This window comes from Carassius auratus, chromosome 29, assembly GCF_003368295.1.
Source record: "Carassius auratus strain Wakin chromosome 29, ASM336829v1, whole genome shotgun sequence".
Classification (NCBI taxonomy): Eukaryota; Metazoa; Chordata; class Actinopteri; order Cypriniformes; family Cyprinidae; genus Carassius; species Carassius auratus.
Window position 1 is genome coordinate 19505304 of NC_039271.1, and position 17364 is coordinate 19522667.

At 38.5% G+C, this 17364-nt stretch overlaps 1 protein-coding gene across 3 annotated transcripts; it reads right to left on the reverse strand.

Moving 5' to 3' along the window:
* Positions 1 to 820: 820 nt before the first annotated feature.
* LOC113048315 (putative tetratricopeptide repeat protein 41) lies at positions 821 to 17242 on the reverse strand. 3 transcript variants are annotated; one of them, XR_003276438.1, is made up of 19 exons: positions 16430 to 17242; positions 16184 to 16278; positions 15694 to 15874; positions 15388 to 15605; positions 14642 to 14805; positions 14085 to 14547; positions 13756 to 13995; positions 12841 to 13000; positions 12593 to 12741; positions 12302 to 12429; positions 11609 to 11789; positions 11346 to 11496; positions 10980 to 11129; positions 10770 to 10891; positions 9810 to 9936; positions 8792 to 9708; positions 2313 to 2469; positions 1534 to 1689; positions 821 to 1423 (listed from the first exon to the last, which is right to left on the reverse strand). XR_003276438.1 is itself a non-coding variant. In XM_026210062.1 (16 exons), the coding sequence occupies exons 1-16, from the start codon at positions 17107 to 17109 to the stop codon at positions 9572 to 9574; spliced, it is 3369 nt and encodes a 1122-aa protein (XP_026065847.1). In that variant the 5' UTR covers positions 17110 to 17242; the 3' UTR covers positions 8380 to 9571. The 3 variants fall into 3 exon arrangements, 1 of the variants encoding a protein (XP_026065847.1); XR_003276437.1 differs by having other exon boundaries at positions 8792 to 9731; XM_026210062.1 differs by lacking the exons at positions 821 to 1423; positions 1534 to 1689; positions 2313 to 2469 and having other exon boundaries at positions 8380 to 9731.
* Positions 17243 to 17364: the final 122 nt, after the last annotated feature.

Sequence of the window (17364 nt, forward strand, 5' to 3'; positions counted from 1 at the left end):
TGAATTTTTAATGTAACTATATCGTCGTTAATGAAAAAAAACGCATTTTGACAAGGTAACATATTTATGTCCCTTACTAAAATTAAGCATGGTTTTACTAGAGTAACTATATTTTATTCATGATAATCAAAATTCAAAAACATAATTACAATAGTTTTAATATTTTATAAGTAATGCTATAATGTAAAATAATAATACATACATTTTTTTGGCCCTCCTTAGAGAGATTTGACCATTTGAGACTAAAAAGTGAGATGTTTTTACATATTGTAGTGTTTAGTAGATAAGGAACATATTACAAAATGCACAAAATTATATTATTTAATTATTATCATATATTATATTGGACACATCCCTCATCAATTAGCAAAGAAAATATTCTCTTTAACATACCAGGATTCAAAGATTCCTGATTTATTAAAAAATTTATTAGAGGTCAAATGAACCTAAATTAAATCCTTTGTGCTGCTGACTATATTACTGCAATGACTTGAACTAATTGTATTTCTTGCAGAACTGAGAAAAAGTATTTTTGTATTCAAATGATGGACTTAATATGAAAAACAGGGAGAGTTTATTGATGAATACATGATATGGAAAAAAGTGTTTAATATTTTTGTATATTATAATAAGTTTATACCTCATGAGTTGATCAATATCACCCCACGAAGGTACAACAGTCACTGAAGGACAAACAGACAAATCCAGGCATGGAAAAATTATAGAAAAATAATGCTAGTCACAGTTTCTAAATGTCTATTTGAGATATAATAAATCGTAAACACATACAAAAATAAAAAAATGTTGCCACATATTTATTGGCAAAGACAGGTCTATTTTGATTTTAAATTATTTTGAAAAAATTTATGATACACTTCCACAAACATGATCAAACTTTGATAGATCCCTGTTTTTCAAACAAAATAAGGAATGCACTGACATTTGACACATACTGATTAAAAACACCTCTGAACAGATGGAGCCAAATTTCACCTTCAAATTAACAGCTGATCCTAGAGATTCAGATACTTTGCCACTCACAGATATGTAATATCGGATCATTCTTCTGAATAAATAGTCTCAGTTGTTTGATTGGGTTCTATTTGTCTGCTTTCAGGACTCTTGTGAAAATCTGATGATTTTATGGGTAATATTTAAGCAGAAATATAGAAAATTCTAAAGGGTTCACAAACTTTCAAGCAGCATTGTATATATATATTTGTGTGTGTACTGAGGATAAATTGAGGATATATCTTCTCAAAGTATTAATTGAGAAGTGACACAAAACTAAAGCAGTAACTGATAATCTGAATGTGTTTGTGTGTTTGGTCCATCACTGGGCAGCTTTAGCTTCCACCTCATTGATAGACACAAAGCGTGGTCGCCTGCGCACCCTCCTCTATGTGTTGTGCTTGGTGCATATCTGTAAAAATAGAACAGTCAAATAATTACAAATTATATAATATAATATAAAATATAAAAAACTAAAATAAAGCTGTGAGTATAAACACTATGTTTGCAATCCAGTTTCACCTGTTGAACGTACTCTATCCAGTTCTCATGATCTCCTTTGTACAGTAGTACCAAATCCACTCTGTTGTCAGGATGTAGTGGGTGGGTTCAGAGATGGATGAGACATGGTCATGGTTCCTGGTCATGGACACAAAATCCACCGATCTCGAGCCTGGACTGAATCCAAGAGAAGCTAGCAGAATTATTATAATTAACTAAAACTTAAACCATAACATAATAATTGTTACTTGAAATAACAAACTTATATATAAGTTTGTTATTTCATAATATAGTATAATAATATATATAATAAAATATAATATATATTAAAGTAATATATTAAATATATATTATTTTAGTAATATATTACATTAATATATTAAATTATTACAAAATTATTCAAACTTTAATTAAAATTAAACAGAAAATATAAAAAAAAAACTAGTATATCAATGATACTAAAATCCCACTGGAAAGGATAGGATAGGGAAGGATGTAATAAATAAATAATAATAAAAAAAGATTTTTAGCCCAGCTAATGCCATATAAAATCAATTTAAATAGAACTGTGTTATTCAGTTTCAAAAATAAACTACAGAAAGCACTTAAAAAGTCCTTATCTTTTCTTAAAAAATATTTAAACTAAAATAAAAAAGCAATGTAAAAGATAAATAAATTATTGAGGTAAGCAAGCTTGCATGTTGTATTTGACTCCTTGATCAGATATCAGTTCTGAAATGTATTATATGAATAACTGCATGTATAATATGTGTGAATGAATATACAGTAAGTGCCCTTACCACTGCTTATAGTTTGTGTGTTGAGGCGATAAACGTTCTGGTAGATGTAGGTCAGGTCATGGATGATGTCACCAGTGAGACCACGCTCCTCCAGCATCCTGTGGCTGTTCTCATCGATACTGTGCAGCCGTTTAAACTTGGGGACCAACTTGTGGCTCTGCGAAAGAAATATAGGAGGGCATTTAAATTAAATAAAATCAAAAAAATGTAGCCTTCCTGTTTGCATTTCCTCACCCCTGGCAGTAGACCAGGGTCATTCTGAAGCAGAATCATCCTCGTTCAGTTCATGAAGCCTACATTCGCACAGCAGGGGATGATTATGCCATGACTGGATATCATTGGAGAATTTACACTCCTTCTTGACAAACACATAAGCATTTAGTGATTTTGGGCTCTACATAATTTCCATACATTAATTTGTGTAAGATATTGACCAAAATAGCTTTTATAGATATTTTCATGTATAAATGTGTAATAATGTTTTATTTCAGATTTTTTACACAATAACCACTACATAACCATTTGTAATGATGACTGACTCGACATGGGATCCATTTGCAAGCTTTTATTAGAACACTCGTAGTCGTACAGGCGAAGGGTCAGGATCAGCAAACACAGTATAGTAGAGATATCAGAATCGTAGTCAATACCAAGCAGTGGGTCGGGGTAACCAGCAAGTATCACAGTCCGTATTACAATCTGGGTTCAAAGGTAGGCAGCAAAGGTTCTAGGATCGATAATCATCAAGGGTTGGCAACTGGGATAGCAAGACAGGGTATAACGCTCAGAAATGTTAGCCGTGGCAGAAACAAGACTTCGCAATGAGGTGACGCCAAGGTCTGGCTTATATGGCAGTCTCTGATATGGAACACCTGGCCGGTGATCAGTCCAAGGTACGGGGCTGTTGGGTAATGTAGTGCGTATCAGTGTAAGTGAGTGTTTGGATGCCTGTAGGTGTCAGTATTCGGGCGATGGTGCCCTCTGCTGGCCTCTGGAGGGACTCACGGGGTTCGTACTCGTGACAGAGCCCCCTCCCTGCGAACGCCTCCTGGCGTGAGGTGGAGGGCGACGTCGGGGTCTTCCTCGAGGTCGAGGGGCCGGTTTCTCTGGATGTTCTCTATGGAAATCCGTGGTTAAGTTGGGGTCAAGAATGTCCTCGGCATTGACCCAGGAATGTTCCTCTGGACCGTACCCCTCCCAGTCAACCAAGTATTGGAGAACTCGTCCCCGACGTCTTGAATCAAGCAGCTCTCGCACCTGATAGGTCTCCTCGCTCTCCACCTGAACCGGTTGGGGACTCTGCTCACGGGACCTCCCCTCACCCTCCTCCTCAGGGGCAGCAGCGGGCTTGAGCAGTGACATGTGGAAAGTGGGAGAAATACGATATGTGTCAGGCAAAGCAAGGCGGAATGACACAGGAGTGATTTGTTGTGTGATTTTGAATGGACCCACGTACCTAGGACTTAGCTTTCGGCATGGCAATCTCATCCGAAGGTCTCTGGTGGACAGCCAGACCCATTGACCCGGTTGGTAGGTGTGTCCAGGGCGTCGACGACGGTCGGCCTGTTCCTTCAGGCGCCGTACAGCTTGTTGAAGATGTACATGGGCCTGATTCCATGTGTCCTCGCTTCGTTGAAGCCAATCAGTAACAGCGGGAACATTGGTGGGTTCACCTGACCAGGGGAACATGGGTGGTTGGTACCCTAGAACGCATTTGAAGGGGGTGATTCCAGTGGAAGGCTTGATCAGGGAATTCTGAGCATATTCGGCCCATAGGAGAAAACGAGACCAGTCCTCTTGATGGGAGCTGCAGTAGGAGCGAAGGAACCGAGTGAGCTCCTGGTTGAGGCGTTCCACTTGACCATTGGCTTCGGGGTGATAGCCAGACGTGAGACTTACGTTGACCCCTAGGGCTTGAAAGAAATCCTTCCATAAACGAGAGGTGAACTGAGGACCTCTATCCGAAACGATGTCGTCAGGTATGCCGTAAAACCTGAACACCCAATTACACAGGAGTTCGGCGGTCTGAAGAGCAGTAGGGAGTTTGGGTAGAGGTATGAGGCGACAAGCCTTGGAGAATCGATCGATGATCGTGAGTATGACCGTGTTACCCTGGGATAGGGGTAAGTCTGTGATGAAGTCTATGGCAAGGTGTGACCAGGGTCGTTGAGGGATAGGAAGAGGTTGAAGGAGTCCAGCTGGCAGTTGACGAGGGGTTTTGTGCATGTTACACGTCTGACAGTTCTGAATGAATTTAATGGTGTCGGGGTTAATGGTCTCCCACCAGAAGCGGTTCTTGAGGAGATGGAGTGTGGCTGTGATGCCGGGGTGACCGGAGGCAGGAAGACAGTGAATATGACTCAGGACCTGATCACGGTGAGGGGCAGGTACGTAGGTTTTATCCGGTGGACAGGCGGCTGGTGGTGCTTCTTGTGAATTGTGTTGTTCAATAAGAGTCATGATATCCCACTGGATGGGAGCAACCACCACATGGAAGGGCAATATGCGTTCGGGGACTGAGATGGAAGGGTCGTCATCATGGATACGTGACAAAGCATCGGCTTTAGTATTCTTGGAACCTGGGCGATAAGTGACATTGAACTGGAACCGGGAGAAGAACAAGGACCATCTGGCTTGGCGTGGGTTGAGTCTCTTGGCGGAGCGTAGGTATTCCAGATTTTTATGATCAGTAAAGACGGTGAAAGGATGAATAGCCCCTTCGAGCCAATGTCTCCACTCTTCAAACGCTGCCTTCATGGCTAACAGTTCTCTATCACCCACATCATAATTCCTCTCCGCTGGGTTGAGCTTGCGTGAGTAGAAAGCACAGGGATGAAGTCTCTCCTGAGGGCCTGGTCGTTGTGAGAGAACGGCCCCAATGCCAGTATTGGAAGCGTCAACTTCGACTAAGAAGGGAAGAGAGGGGTCAGGGTGATGCAGGATAGGAGCGGTGACAAAGCGTTCCTTTAATTCCTTAAAGGCTTGACGGGAGGCTTCGGCCCAGGTGAGACGATGGATACCTCTTTTGATCATGGAAGTGAGAGGACTGACGACTGTACTGAAATTTCTGATAAAGCGTCTGTAGAAGTTGGCGAATCCCAGGAACCGTTGTAGCTCCTTGAGAGTCTGAGGCTCTGGCCACCTGAGTACAGCAGAGACCTTACTGTCGTCCATAGCAACTCCCCCCGGACTGATGACATAACCCAGGAAGGTAGTGGATGTGGTGTGAAACTCACATTTCTCGGCTTTGGCGTACAGTTGATGTTCGATGAGGCGCTGTAGCACAGTTCTGACGTGTTGAATATGATCCTGTAGGGTGTTGGAGTAGATGAGAATGTCGTCAATGTAGACCACAACAAACTTGTTCAGCATGTCCCTGAAGACATCATTAATGAACGCCTGGAAGATGGACGGACTATTGACCAGTCCAAACGGCATAACCCGGTATTCATAGTGACCGTTGGTTGTAGAAAAGGCCGTCTTCCACTCGTCACCCTCTCTGATGCGAATCAGGTTGTAGGCACAGCGTAAGTCAAGCTTGGTGTAGTATTGAGCTGTGCGAAGTTGTTCTAATGCAGCTGGAACCAGAGGAAGGGGATAACGGTACTTCACCGTGATCTCGTTGAGACCACGGTAATCAATGCAGGGTCTTAAACTGCCGTCCTTCTTTTTGACGAAGAAGAAACCAGCGGATGCAGGGGAAGTGGAAGGACGTATGAAGCCTTTCTCCAACTCCTCCTTGATGTATTTAGTCATGGCTTCGGTCTCTGGGAGTGACAGTGGGAACACACGACCCTTGGGTGGATTGTGACCTGGTAGAAGATCAACAGCACAGTCATGGGGTCGATGAGGTGGTAAGGTGTTTGCTTGGGTTTTGCTGAAAGCTGCCTTGAGGTCGTGATATTCCGCTGGTAGGTTGGGAACCTCGAATGACTCCTTGTTAATCGCCAACGAGCGCACTGGAAGAGGAGAAACGGTAGACAGGCATTTTGTTTGACATTTAGTACTCCACTTTAATATCTGACCTTCCCTCCATGATACTAGCGGATCGTGCAGTCTCAGCCATGGTAGTCCCAGAATTATGGGTGTATTAGACGTGGGCAGAACGTAGAACTGAATGACCTCCTGGTGCAGTAAACCGGCTGTGACGGATAGACTTTGTGTAAGGTGAGTGATGATACCAGTCCCCAGTGGACGACCATCTATGGTAGCTACAGACAGAGAGTTAGCACAGGGTATTAATGATACGTTGTTTGTTCTTGCAAACTCAGCTGACATGAAATTCCCAGCCGCTCCAGAGTCCAGTAAAGCGAATGTGGTCACTTGAACGTTGTTAATGGTCAGCCTCAGGGGTACAAACACACTGTTTACTGGATGGAGAGAGTGTAAGGATTCACTCACCAATTTGGATGAGACAGATGAAGGACGTGAAGGACAGTTGACTCGTTGATGACCTGGGGATCCGCAATACAGACATAGACGATTTGCCAAGCGGCGATTCTTCTCCTCAGATGAGAGATGATAGGTATTAACTTGCATGGGTTCAGAGTCCTCGACAGACTGAGCTGCTTTAATGACAGTACTGACATGAGAGCGAGGTTTACGTGAACGCTGCAGATTGTCAATTGCTATCGTCAACTCGATGAAATCGTTCAAACTTCTCCCCTCATCTCGACATGCTAGTTCAGTTTGTAATTCATGACTTAAACCCTTTCGAAACAGAACTTTTAAGGTGTCACTCACCCAGGTCGTTTGTGCTGCCAATGTGCGGAAGTTCATAGCATACTCAGCAGCTGAAGATCTCCCCTGAGAGAGCTCTAGCAAGCGTTCGCCAGCACTCTTTCCCTCCTTGGGATGATCGAAAACCTCACGGAAGCGTGTGAGGAAATCATTGAAGGAGGAGAAGGATGATCCATCCGTGCGCCATACAGCGGTAATCCAGTCAAGAGCCCTTCCGGTTAACAACGAGCAAACAAAGGCAACCTTACTGTTGTTAGTGGAATAGAGCATGGGTTGTTGTTCCACAAACAGCGAACATTGTAGTAAGAAGCCTTTACATTTGTTAGGGTCACCGTCGAATCTCTCAGGAAAAGCCAGTCGTGGGTTAATCTGAGAGGGCGTGGGAACCGCATGTGCAATGGCGGCCGCTTGTGGCGCGGGTGTCGTGACAACAGGACTATGGAGATTCTGAATAGCCTTCACCAATTCCTCCGTGACGGCGGTAAGATGATTTAACTGTTGCTGATTAGCAGCGATCTGACTTGCCTGAGCTGCCAGGTTGGTGCAGAGATGTTCATGGGCTGCTGGATCTTGTCCTGGCGAAGTCTTCTGTAATGATGACTGACTCGACATGGGATCCATTTGCAAGCTTTTATTAGAACACTCGTAGTCGTACAGGCGAAGGGTCAGGATCAGCAAACACAGTATAGTAGAGATATCAGAATCGTAGTCAATACCAAGCAGTGGGTCGGGGTAACCAGCAAGTATCACAGTCCGTATTACAATCTGGGTTCAAAGGTAGGCAGCAAAGGTTCTAGGATCGATAATCATCAAGGGTTGGCAACTGGGATAGCAAGACAGGGTATAACGCTCAGAAATGTTAGCCGTGGCAGAAACAAGACTTCGCAATGAGGTGACGCCAAGGTCTGGCTTATATGGCAGTCTCTGATATGGAACACCTGGCCGGTGATCAGTCCAAGGTACGGGGCTGTTGGGTAATGTAGTGCGTATCAGTGTAAGTGAGTGTTTGGATGCCTGTAGGTGTCAGTATTCGGGCGATGGTGCCCTCTGCTGGCCTCTGGAGGGACTCACGGGGTTCGTACTCGTGACACCATTATACTTAATAACACAATTAAAACATAGCAAAATGTTATTATTGATCATCATTATTATTATACTACTTATAGTATAGCGTTGCTGGGTGTTATTATCAATATGAATTAAACTTAATTCTTATTAATAGGTGCTGTTATTAATATTAATAAATCATTAATAAACAGACTGCTCAGTAATTTTGTTTATTTATTTTTAACCAATATTAAAACGTCCTACGTAATTGATTATGTAGAACGTTTTAACATTAGTTAAAAATAAAATGAACAATTACCAAACAAAATGACTGGCCAATCTGTTTATCATCACAATTATTTAATATTTCAATATATTGTTATTCTGAAATGTGGAAAATAGCTATAATGAATAACGAACAGGTGTGTGCAGATTTGTATAGTAGCGTATATGTTAAAAGCAGCAATAAAATATTCACAAAATAATTTTAGATAAATTAAAGCTCATGCAAAATATCAATGGAACTTACAGTCGTTATGAATTTATAAATTTCTCATGCTACTAAAACTATGATTAGCGCACACAGCTGCGGTGATTTATAAGTAACATTTATGTTAGTCTTGTATCAATTATTATAATGGGAGCATGTTACGCTAGATATCCAGATTATCTCCCATCCTTACATTCCGTACCTGCATTTCCCGTAAAACATAATACTTGCACAGATGTAAATCCTGGCGCTCGTAACATTCAGAAATCCTCTTAGGAGCCCAGTCCCAGTTCTTTTCAAAATAAAAGTCTTAAAAAACCAGCCACCCTCATGCTCCGAAGATAAAGATAGATTAATGATGACCAACACTGTATTAAATAAAATATTATAGACTAAGTAGGAATATGATTATATATACATGTACAGTATTTCAGCATTCAGTTTATTTCTGCTTTCACAGGCTTTTGTATTTTTGTTTTATGTCTTGTGAATGTATACTATAATAATTACGTAGTAAACATTTATTTATGCAAACAAATGATACATTTCTAAAATAGATATTTGTTCACTATAAATCTACTTTTTCAAAGCAGCTTTACAGAAATTTGTAATGTTCAGTGAGCAACACAAAGGTAAGAAGTAATAGAATAGAGTAGAATGGAATAGAATGGAATAGAATAGAATAGAATAGAATAGAATAGCTACTCTGACCATATGACACACTTCTTTTTTTATTGGTTCAGTGCTTTCAAAGCTTCCTCCTGCATGATGCACCTTCCTGAGAAAGACCCCGGGTTGATCTGGTAAGGGGCCGTCGTCGGTCAAACCTACCAGTGTTTCCTGTTTGCAATAGAGTCCTAATGTCACTCTGTGGTCCAAATACGCAGACCTGGAAAGCCATCCATGGTCTTTTGGGGGTTTCATCCTGGTTACAACATGATGCTCTTTGTGTAGAGAAGCTCCTAGGGACTTTGGTAGTTGCTCATGTTATTTGTGACTGTGAGGATGGTTTTTGCAGCCCACTGTGTGATTCCTTGTAAGCAGTTGTAGATGACCTACCTAGTGACAGGTTATTGTTTGAGGTGGTCCTGATGACCTCTAGAACATGCTTCCTCTGTCCTACAATATCAGGGTTTGAAACCCTGAAAATTAAAAATGAATTAAGAGTTAAAGAGTGTCTGTGTGATTACAATACAATACTGCAGTGAAACTGAGCTCACAGCTCCAGGTCTCGTGTCAGTGGGTGCTCAGGGCCCAGGAGGTGAATCCTTATGTCTGCAGCTCTCTGAAGCAGATCCAGCCCCTCTCTCCTCTCAACTCTACTGCAGCTACGCAACAACACCTTACCTGCCAGTGTAAAATACACAAAACATCTGTGACAGAACAGAGCATGATGCAATGACAACAGACAACAGCAGTGGAACTTACCTATTTTAATATTTTGTAATTCAACAAGGCATGTTAAACTTGCAGTAAATGACTTCAGTCTTCAAATGCATGATTTTTTTGTTTCATATTTTGAAATATTATTACAATTTAATAAATGTAAATATTATTTATTTCTATGATGGCAAAGCTGATTTTTTTAGCAGCCATTTTACCAGTCTTCAGTGTCTTCAGTATAAGTACGTCAACTTATTCTACTAACTCTTTACCTTTACTCTTTACTCTTTAAGAGTTAGTTAATATGAAGTTGCAGAGTTGCCTACTAGTTAATGGAAAATCTAAAGTGGACTATAAAAATAAAGTGTAAAGAGAATGATTTCCTAAGGATCATGTGACACTGAAGACTGGAGTAATGGCTGCTGAAAATATATAATATAAATATATTTAAAAACAGTTCTTTTAAATTGTAATAATATTTTAGAATATTTCTGTTTTACTGTGTTTTTTGATCAAATAAGGCAGCCTTAATTATTCCTAACCTTGGGCTAGCAGTGTATAAATATAAAAAAACATCACAGTTATTTTTGTCCAAAATTAAATTAATAAATAAATCAAATACATTTTACCTTCAAATCAGAGTTTGTGAAGTTGTGATTCATTTTGGAGCCGGGTGGTTTGATTCAAAGGTTTTAATGAAAAATATGCCATTGAAACCAAGGCCACTTTAAAAGTTACTGTTGTGTTCAAGCACACAGTGGCTCAACCAGTCACCATTTAAGAAGTAAGTCACTCACCAAGCTTTGTAAGAATGACAGCAAGGTTGTGTTGCATGGTGGGAAGTTGCATCATCTGAGCCTCAGTCTCTTTAGTGCTTATAACATGCCGGTACAGTTCAACCATCTTCCTCTGTGTCCATCTAAAAGTCAAGCCAGTGACCTTGAAATCAAACAATAGGACTTTGAGGTTTGATGACAGGTTGATGTAACTAAACACAAGCATCTCACTCTGTGTTGGTTTGAATTCTGGCCCAGAGATCTGCAAGCTGCTCCTCCACTTCTGCTACCAGAGGATGATCATAGCCGTACCAGCGCCTCCGGCTGGCCAGTGCAGCTTGAAAGCATTTCTCAGCAGTCTGGGGCTCACAAAGACTCAACCTAGTCCAAATGTAGAAATGCAGTTAAATGGACTTCAAGTAATTTAAGAACAGTATATTTCTGGCTAAGAAAACAGTGGTCATAAACTCTTAGACTATACTGACAAATACTGTCATGGATGTAGCATCATTTGCAAATATGTAAATGTTATTTGATATAAATTATCAATTTAATTGAATTTAATTTAGAGAAAAACAACTTTTTTTTTTATCTTACTTGTGAATGGCCTTCAGTAGCATTGCTGTGCCGTCAGCACAAGGATGGCCAAAGATGCATCTATCCGAGCTGATCTCTTTGAAAAGCCCTGGTACTGCATAAAGCCGTCCATCCTCCAGCAATGCCACACACAGACAACAAAGCAGCTGTCCTGTAAGAGCAGATTAGTGCTACATGTGTTCAAATTTAACCTTGATGAAAATAACTCTCTTGTCTGTTTATAAGTTATGTGAATGCTGGATGAAATATGTCATGAATCTTACCAACTATCAGTTTGACCTCTGTGCTGTCAAGGTGGGCTACTGTAAGAGACCGGGCCGTCTCAAGTCCCTTGTGGCAGTACATCTCTGTGTCTTTTGGCAGATGCATTTGGACGTAAAGCTCTGCCAGCATATGTTGCACCTTGAGTAGTAACCTCATACTGTCACTATCCAGCTCTACGCCCTGTGGAAGAAACCATCAAAGCTAAATTGAATGCATACAATTTCTGACAATGATTAGAGCTAATCATTTATCAAAATGTGACCCTGGACCACAAAACCAGTCATATGGGTCAATTTTTCTAAATTGAGATTTCTACATAATCTCATAAATAAGCTTAAGAATAAATAAGCTTCCCATTGATGTATTGTTTGTTAGGATAGGACAATATTTGGCCGAGATACAACTTTTTGAAAATCTGAAATCTGAGGGTGCAAAAAAATCAAAATACTGAGAAAATCACCTTTAAAGATGTCCAAATGAAGTTCTTAGCCATGCATATTACTAATAAAAAATATATTTTTTTGATATATTTACAAAATATCTTAATGGAACTGTACTTGATATAAAAGAAAAAGCCATAATTTTGACCCATGCAATGTTTTTTTTGGCAATTGCTAAAAATATACCCCAGCGACTTAATACTGGTTTTGTGGTCCAGGGTCACAAATATCAGTGTCTTTTATTATTTTTACCTTTGGGAAAATTCGATCTGCTTGCAGTAGCAGCTCTCGAGCTTGTTGCATTTCACCCAAACAGAGCAGAACTTTAGAACAGAACAATGACAGTCTCCACAAACTGCTGTGATCTGGAGGGTGAACCTCTAAGAAAGACCAGGTGAATATCAGAATTATGAGGATCTGTAGAAGGCAATAGCTCAGAATACTTCACAATTTATAAAACTGTTTAATTCCATTTACATTACTGTACTGTAATGATAAATATTTCTGATTTTTACATGTTATAATAAAAATAATTTGTTTTACCATCAAGATGCTCCCAAGTCTTAGCCATCAGATTCTGGAATGAAGTCACAGGGTCAAATCCTCTCTGCCTTAGTAGTGTCCAATAATGTATAACATCAATTGTCATCTGTGGGAATCGCTTCAGGCTGCTTGACAAAAACTCCAGGGTACTATGAAAAATATGGAGGGTTTATTTAATCATTGACTGAAAACTAGGTTGCTGCATTAGTAAAATATTTATATTCGAAGATAAACTAGAGATAACGTACAACAGATCACTGAGGAAATCATGCAACTCGTTGAATGAACCAGTTTGCTTGAGATGCCAAGGAATCTCTTCCATCTTTCTTGCCCAGCTACAAAGCTCTAAACTGGACTTCTGAAAAAACTTAGCAAGCATCCGTTGGTAGAAATTCTGACCATCCATACCTTAAAACGCAAGAAACAAAAGCACAACAGCATTAAATGACCTGGAAATGCCCGTCTGAGACTATATGACTCTATTTCAAGAATCATAGTGTCAGATGGTACACGTTGCTACTGGAAAGTTATTTTGTAAAAATAAAAATCAAATATTTAATAATTAATAGTTATTATTTAAAATAAATATTGTATTTTTAAATTATTTATCTTTAAATTATTATTTGTATATGTATTAATATTTATTATAATATTTATCTATTATATATATATATTTTTTTATTTTATATCAGTTCATTTACAAATTACTCATTTACAGATGGCACACGTTGCTACTTAAGTTATTTAGTAAAAATAAAAAATAAATTTAATTTTTTAAAATAATTATTTGTAAAATATTTATTTTAATATTTATTTATTATAATTGTTTTAATTTTATTTTCATTTAATTTACAAATTACTCATTTATAGATGGCACAAGTCACTACTGAAAATTCATTTAGTAAAAATTTTTAAAATATATTTAGTTTTTAAAATAAATATGTATTTTTTAATGCATTTATCTTTAAAAATATTGATTAAAATATTTAGCTATTATAATTTTTCTAAATATTTTTACTTTTATTTAATTTCATTTAATTTACAAATGTATAATTTGGCATTCAATCAAAGGTTTGGCTGCTCAAAGCAACTATTTGCAAAGGACGGAAAGGAATGAAATATAATAAAGAGGAATAAAACAAATAATGTAAAACCATCCTGACCATGCAACAGCAGGTTAATAGCCTGGCTGAGTGATTGATGTGTGATGCTCAGAAGCCCATTGGCTTTCTCTTGAACCCAAGGCCAAAATGTAGAGCGCAGTCGGGCCCATTCCAAAACCTGGATTTGCAGATTACCACAGTAGCCTAAATCTTCCAGCAAAGCCAAAACCTGAGGCTCAGTCAGCCCAGCACGAGACACATGAATAAGACAGAGCGTGTCCCAAACCCAGCCTGAGAGATCTGTAGAGAAGAAGAGAAAATGCTTATTAGATTTAACTAATAAAGTCATGGCAAGCATGGTTTTATATAAGAAAATAAAAAGGACTCACCATCCCTGAGTGATGCAGAGCAATTTTGAGCCTCAGTAATATCTTCTGTTGGAGCAGTTCTGCTGTAATCTTGTACCCAGCGATGAATGACCTTCACCCAGAGCTCTGGAACTGAATCAGCCTCTATATACTCCTTCAACAGCTCCATCTCTTCCTCTTTCTCCCTCAGCACTCCACATGTCCGTAACTCTGTGCCAATGAGCGCTAAGAAGGCCGGAATGTGGCACTGCTTCTTACGTCCAACTCTTTGCAAAACACTTGCTGGCAGCTCCTTGTAAGGCAAAGACAAATGTTTGCATATAATGCTGCCCAGAACACTTGAATCTGAGAGATGGGGACAGATGAGAATCTGGACATCGGTCCTGCTGGTCAGACTTTTGTAAGTGAGGTCAGTAAACGTTGTTGTGATGATCATTTTACAATAGCGAGGGAGATCATCTGGCAGCCATTGCAGTTCCTTCACCTGGAAAACAAAATACAGAAGTAAGGTGCTTATTTTATTGAAATAAAATATCTAAAGACAACTAACTCAATCAAACAACAGATTAAAAGATCACCTCTTGCTTTGATATTGCTATTGTTTCTGTCAGAAGGTCAATAGCATCTATAAGAAGAATACAAGGCCCAAGACTGGCTGCTGCAGTAAATGCCTGGACTGTCCGATGGAGATGTATAAACTCAATCACGTCCTCCAAACTATCATCCCAATCTGGAAAATCACCTGCAGATTATGTAAAATATCCGAATATTTTGGTCTTCATGATGCACTAAAATATTATTTAAAAATATATATCTATAATATTTTATTTTTATTAAATATATTTAATAATACTTATTGTTAAAGATATTTTGCCTTTATTTATAATGCTTTAAAATATTATTTAAAATATATATATTTCATATGTTAATTTTTTTAATTATTACAAATGTTTATTTTTTTTATATTGCATATTTCTTGTCTAACTTTTATCTTCTTAGTAATTCAGATTTCAATTTAAATTACAATATTTACATCACAATTTATTTATAACTTATTTATTTTAAAGTTGTCAAAATTATATATATACATACATACACACACACACACACACACACACTATTTTTATTATAATATTTGTACAAAATGTTTTTTGAAATGTATGTGTACAAAACAATTTCAAATTTTAAGTGGATAATTTTTAAATGTATCAAACTTTTTTTTCTTTCATAAAATAACGAGCATTGTAATAATAATTTTCTGTGAATTATATAGACAATTCCAAGAATCATAAACATATTTTTGCTGGAAAATGAGTCAATTTACTGTAATGTGCTCTTCGAAGTTGCGCAGTACACTGTCTGAGCATAGACCTGACATCAGTGCTGGATGTGCTGGTCCCACAGAAGTGAGAGATGACTGGAACATCAGGATTTTGTCTGCAGAAGGACTGCAGCCACCATGCTGCCAGAGTGGACTTCCCACAACCCCTTTCACCGCACACTAGTAAAATAGATTTCTCTGAGTCGTTCTGGTCAAGATCACTGAAAGCACACAACAGTTTGACCTATAACATAATATATGTTAATCAAACACAGTTTGCCTACTTTATTTTGTTTTTTATGTTCTTACCATGTAAAATGAGCTCCTGGATTTTTTGAGTGCATCTCAGATTTTGCATTATGGGTTACAGGACGCAGAAATTTGTTTAGTGTGTTCAGTATTTCTGTGGTGGGTGCCGAGGGCACAAACCAGTCACACAATGTACGCGCATACATCGCATGGTATTTTAGATCGAATGAATCCTGCCATCCTACAACAAATCAAGTCACAAATCATAAATGTATCTTACTTGAATTGTTGAACCCTCATATTCGGTTTTTGGGACTGAGAAACCCCAAACCCAAAATAACAACTTATCAAAATCATACCTATCATAAGTGATAATAGTAACTTTGAACTATTTTTAAATATGCATCATGTATGCTCTTATTTTTTTTTTTTACACTGAATCAATAGGCTAGATAAAGCATAAAAAAATTGAATAAAATAAAATACAACTTAGAATTGATAAAGAATTTGATTAAAGCTCAAAATGTGGCCCTTTAAAGGGTAGTCTTACCTGAGATGGGATGTTTTGGATCCTCGTGAAATTTACATATTCCCTCCCAGTCCACCTTTATCATCTCCTCAAGTTCATAAAGGTTTCTGAAGAATCTGTCACACATAAAAAAAATACAAATAAAAAAAAAGGATGGTGGAAAAAGATATATATATACAAACAAAAACAAAAAAATACACAAATCGCCTTTAGTGTTTCATATAAATCTGCATTTGTGTTTCAAGACTGTGACTTGTGAACTCAGACCTGACAGGAAGACAATGATTTATGATCTTTTTTTTTAGATTTCTCATTCTCTGTCTCTCCCTTTGACTTTGAGTGGACAGCATGTTCAAGAAATTGCACGTTTCACTACTTCTGTCGTCCTGTGTGTCCTGAGGGGTGCAGTCTTTAAAATAAAAGAAGCAGCTTCTGTTGTTGTCAATGAAGGCTGCCTTGGTGATCTCCAGCTCTGTAAGGCTACTGGTGCGATACTCATCCTCCATAACCCAAGGGTAACCAGCCTCTGCAGCAACGTGCAAGTTCCTAGCCACCTCAGACAAAGAACATGGTCCAATATCAGACCGAGAACCATTTTCAGCCGGCAGACACTGTCCGTAGCTGTGTCCAAGAAGACAAATGAAAAAAGACGAGCGGTCAATGAGATCCAAACTGATTTTCAACTTTTGGTCAAAAAGGTCAAGCTTATGATTATTTTCATAATCTCTTCTTTCTTGTTTGCTTCTCTGCAAGTCCACAGGTCTGAAACACGTTCCCTTCGCCTGGCAAAGTGTGTCTAGGTGAGGAAACACCTTTGCTTTCAAGTAAATCAGCTCTTCTTGAAGATCACCTGGAACATAACACAGATAAGGCCCGAGAGGAAACCCCAGAAATAAGCTGTCAGAAGTTTCTGCCATTATTTTTTTCCTAATATTTATTACTTGCATTTTTAGTGTGTGAAAATTTCAGTAGTTACATGCAATAGAGAAAAATAAAATAAATGCATATTGCAATGCAAATGCAATAATATTAGTCAACATAAAATAAGTAAAAAAGAAACATCTCAATCCTATCCTGACTTTCTTGTGGTCTTTCAACCTTGTCAACAACTGGTTGCTAAAGTAACCGTAGCCCTAAATTAAATCTGATTCTGAATCATCTAGTTCCGTTTCCCTCAAACCGTTTAAAGCAGGAAACAATAC

Excerpts from the sequence above, each read along its gene's own strand:
- LOC113048315 (XM_026210062.1), bottom strand. The coding sequence starts at position 17,109 with ATGCAAGTAATAAATATTAGGAAAAAAATAATGGCAGAAACTTCTGAC. Across the intron at positions 15,606-15,693 it reads CCAGGAGCTCATTTTACATG|TGATCTTGACCAGAACGACT; the intron begins GTAAGAACATAA and ends GTGTGCTTTCAG. Across the intron at positions 14,806-15,387 it reads ACTTCGAAGAGCACATTACA|GTGATTTTCCAGATTGGGAT; the intron begins GTAAATTGACTC and ends CATAATCTGCAG.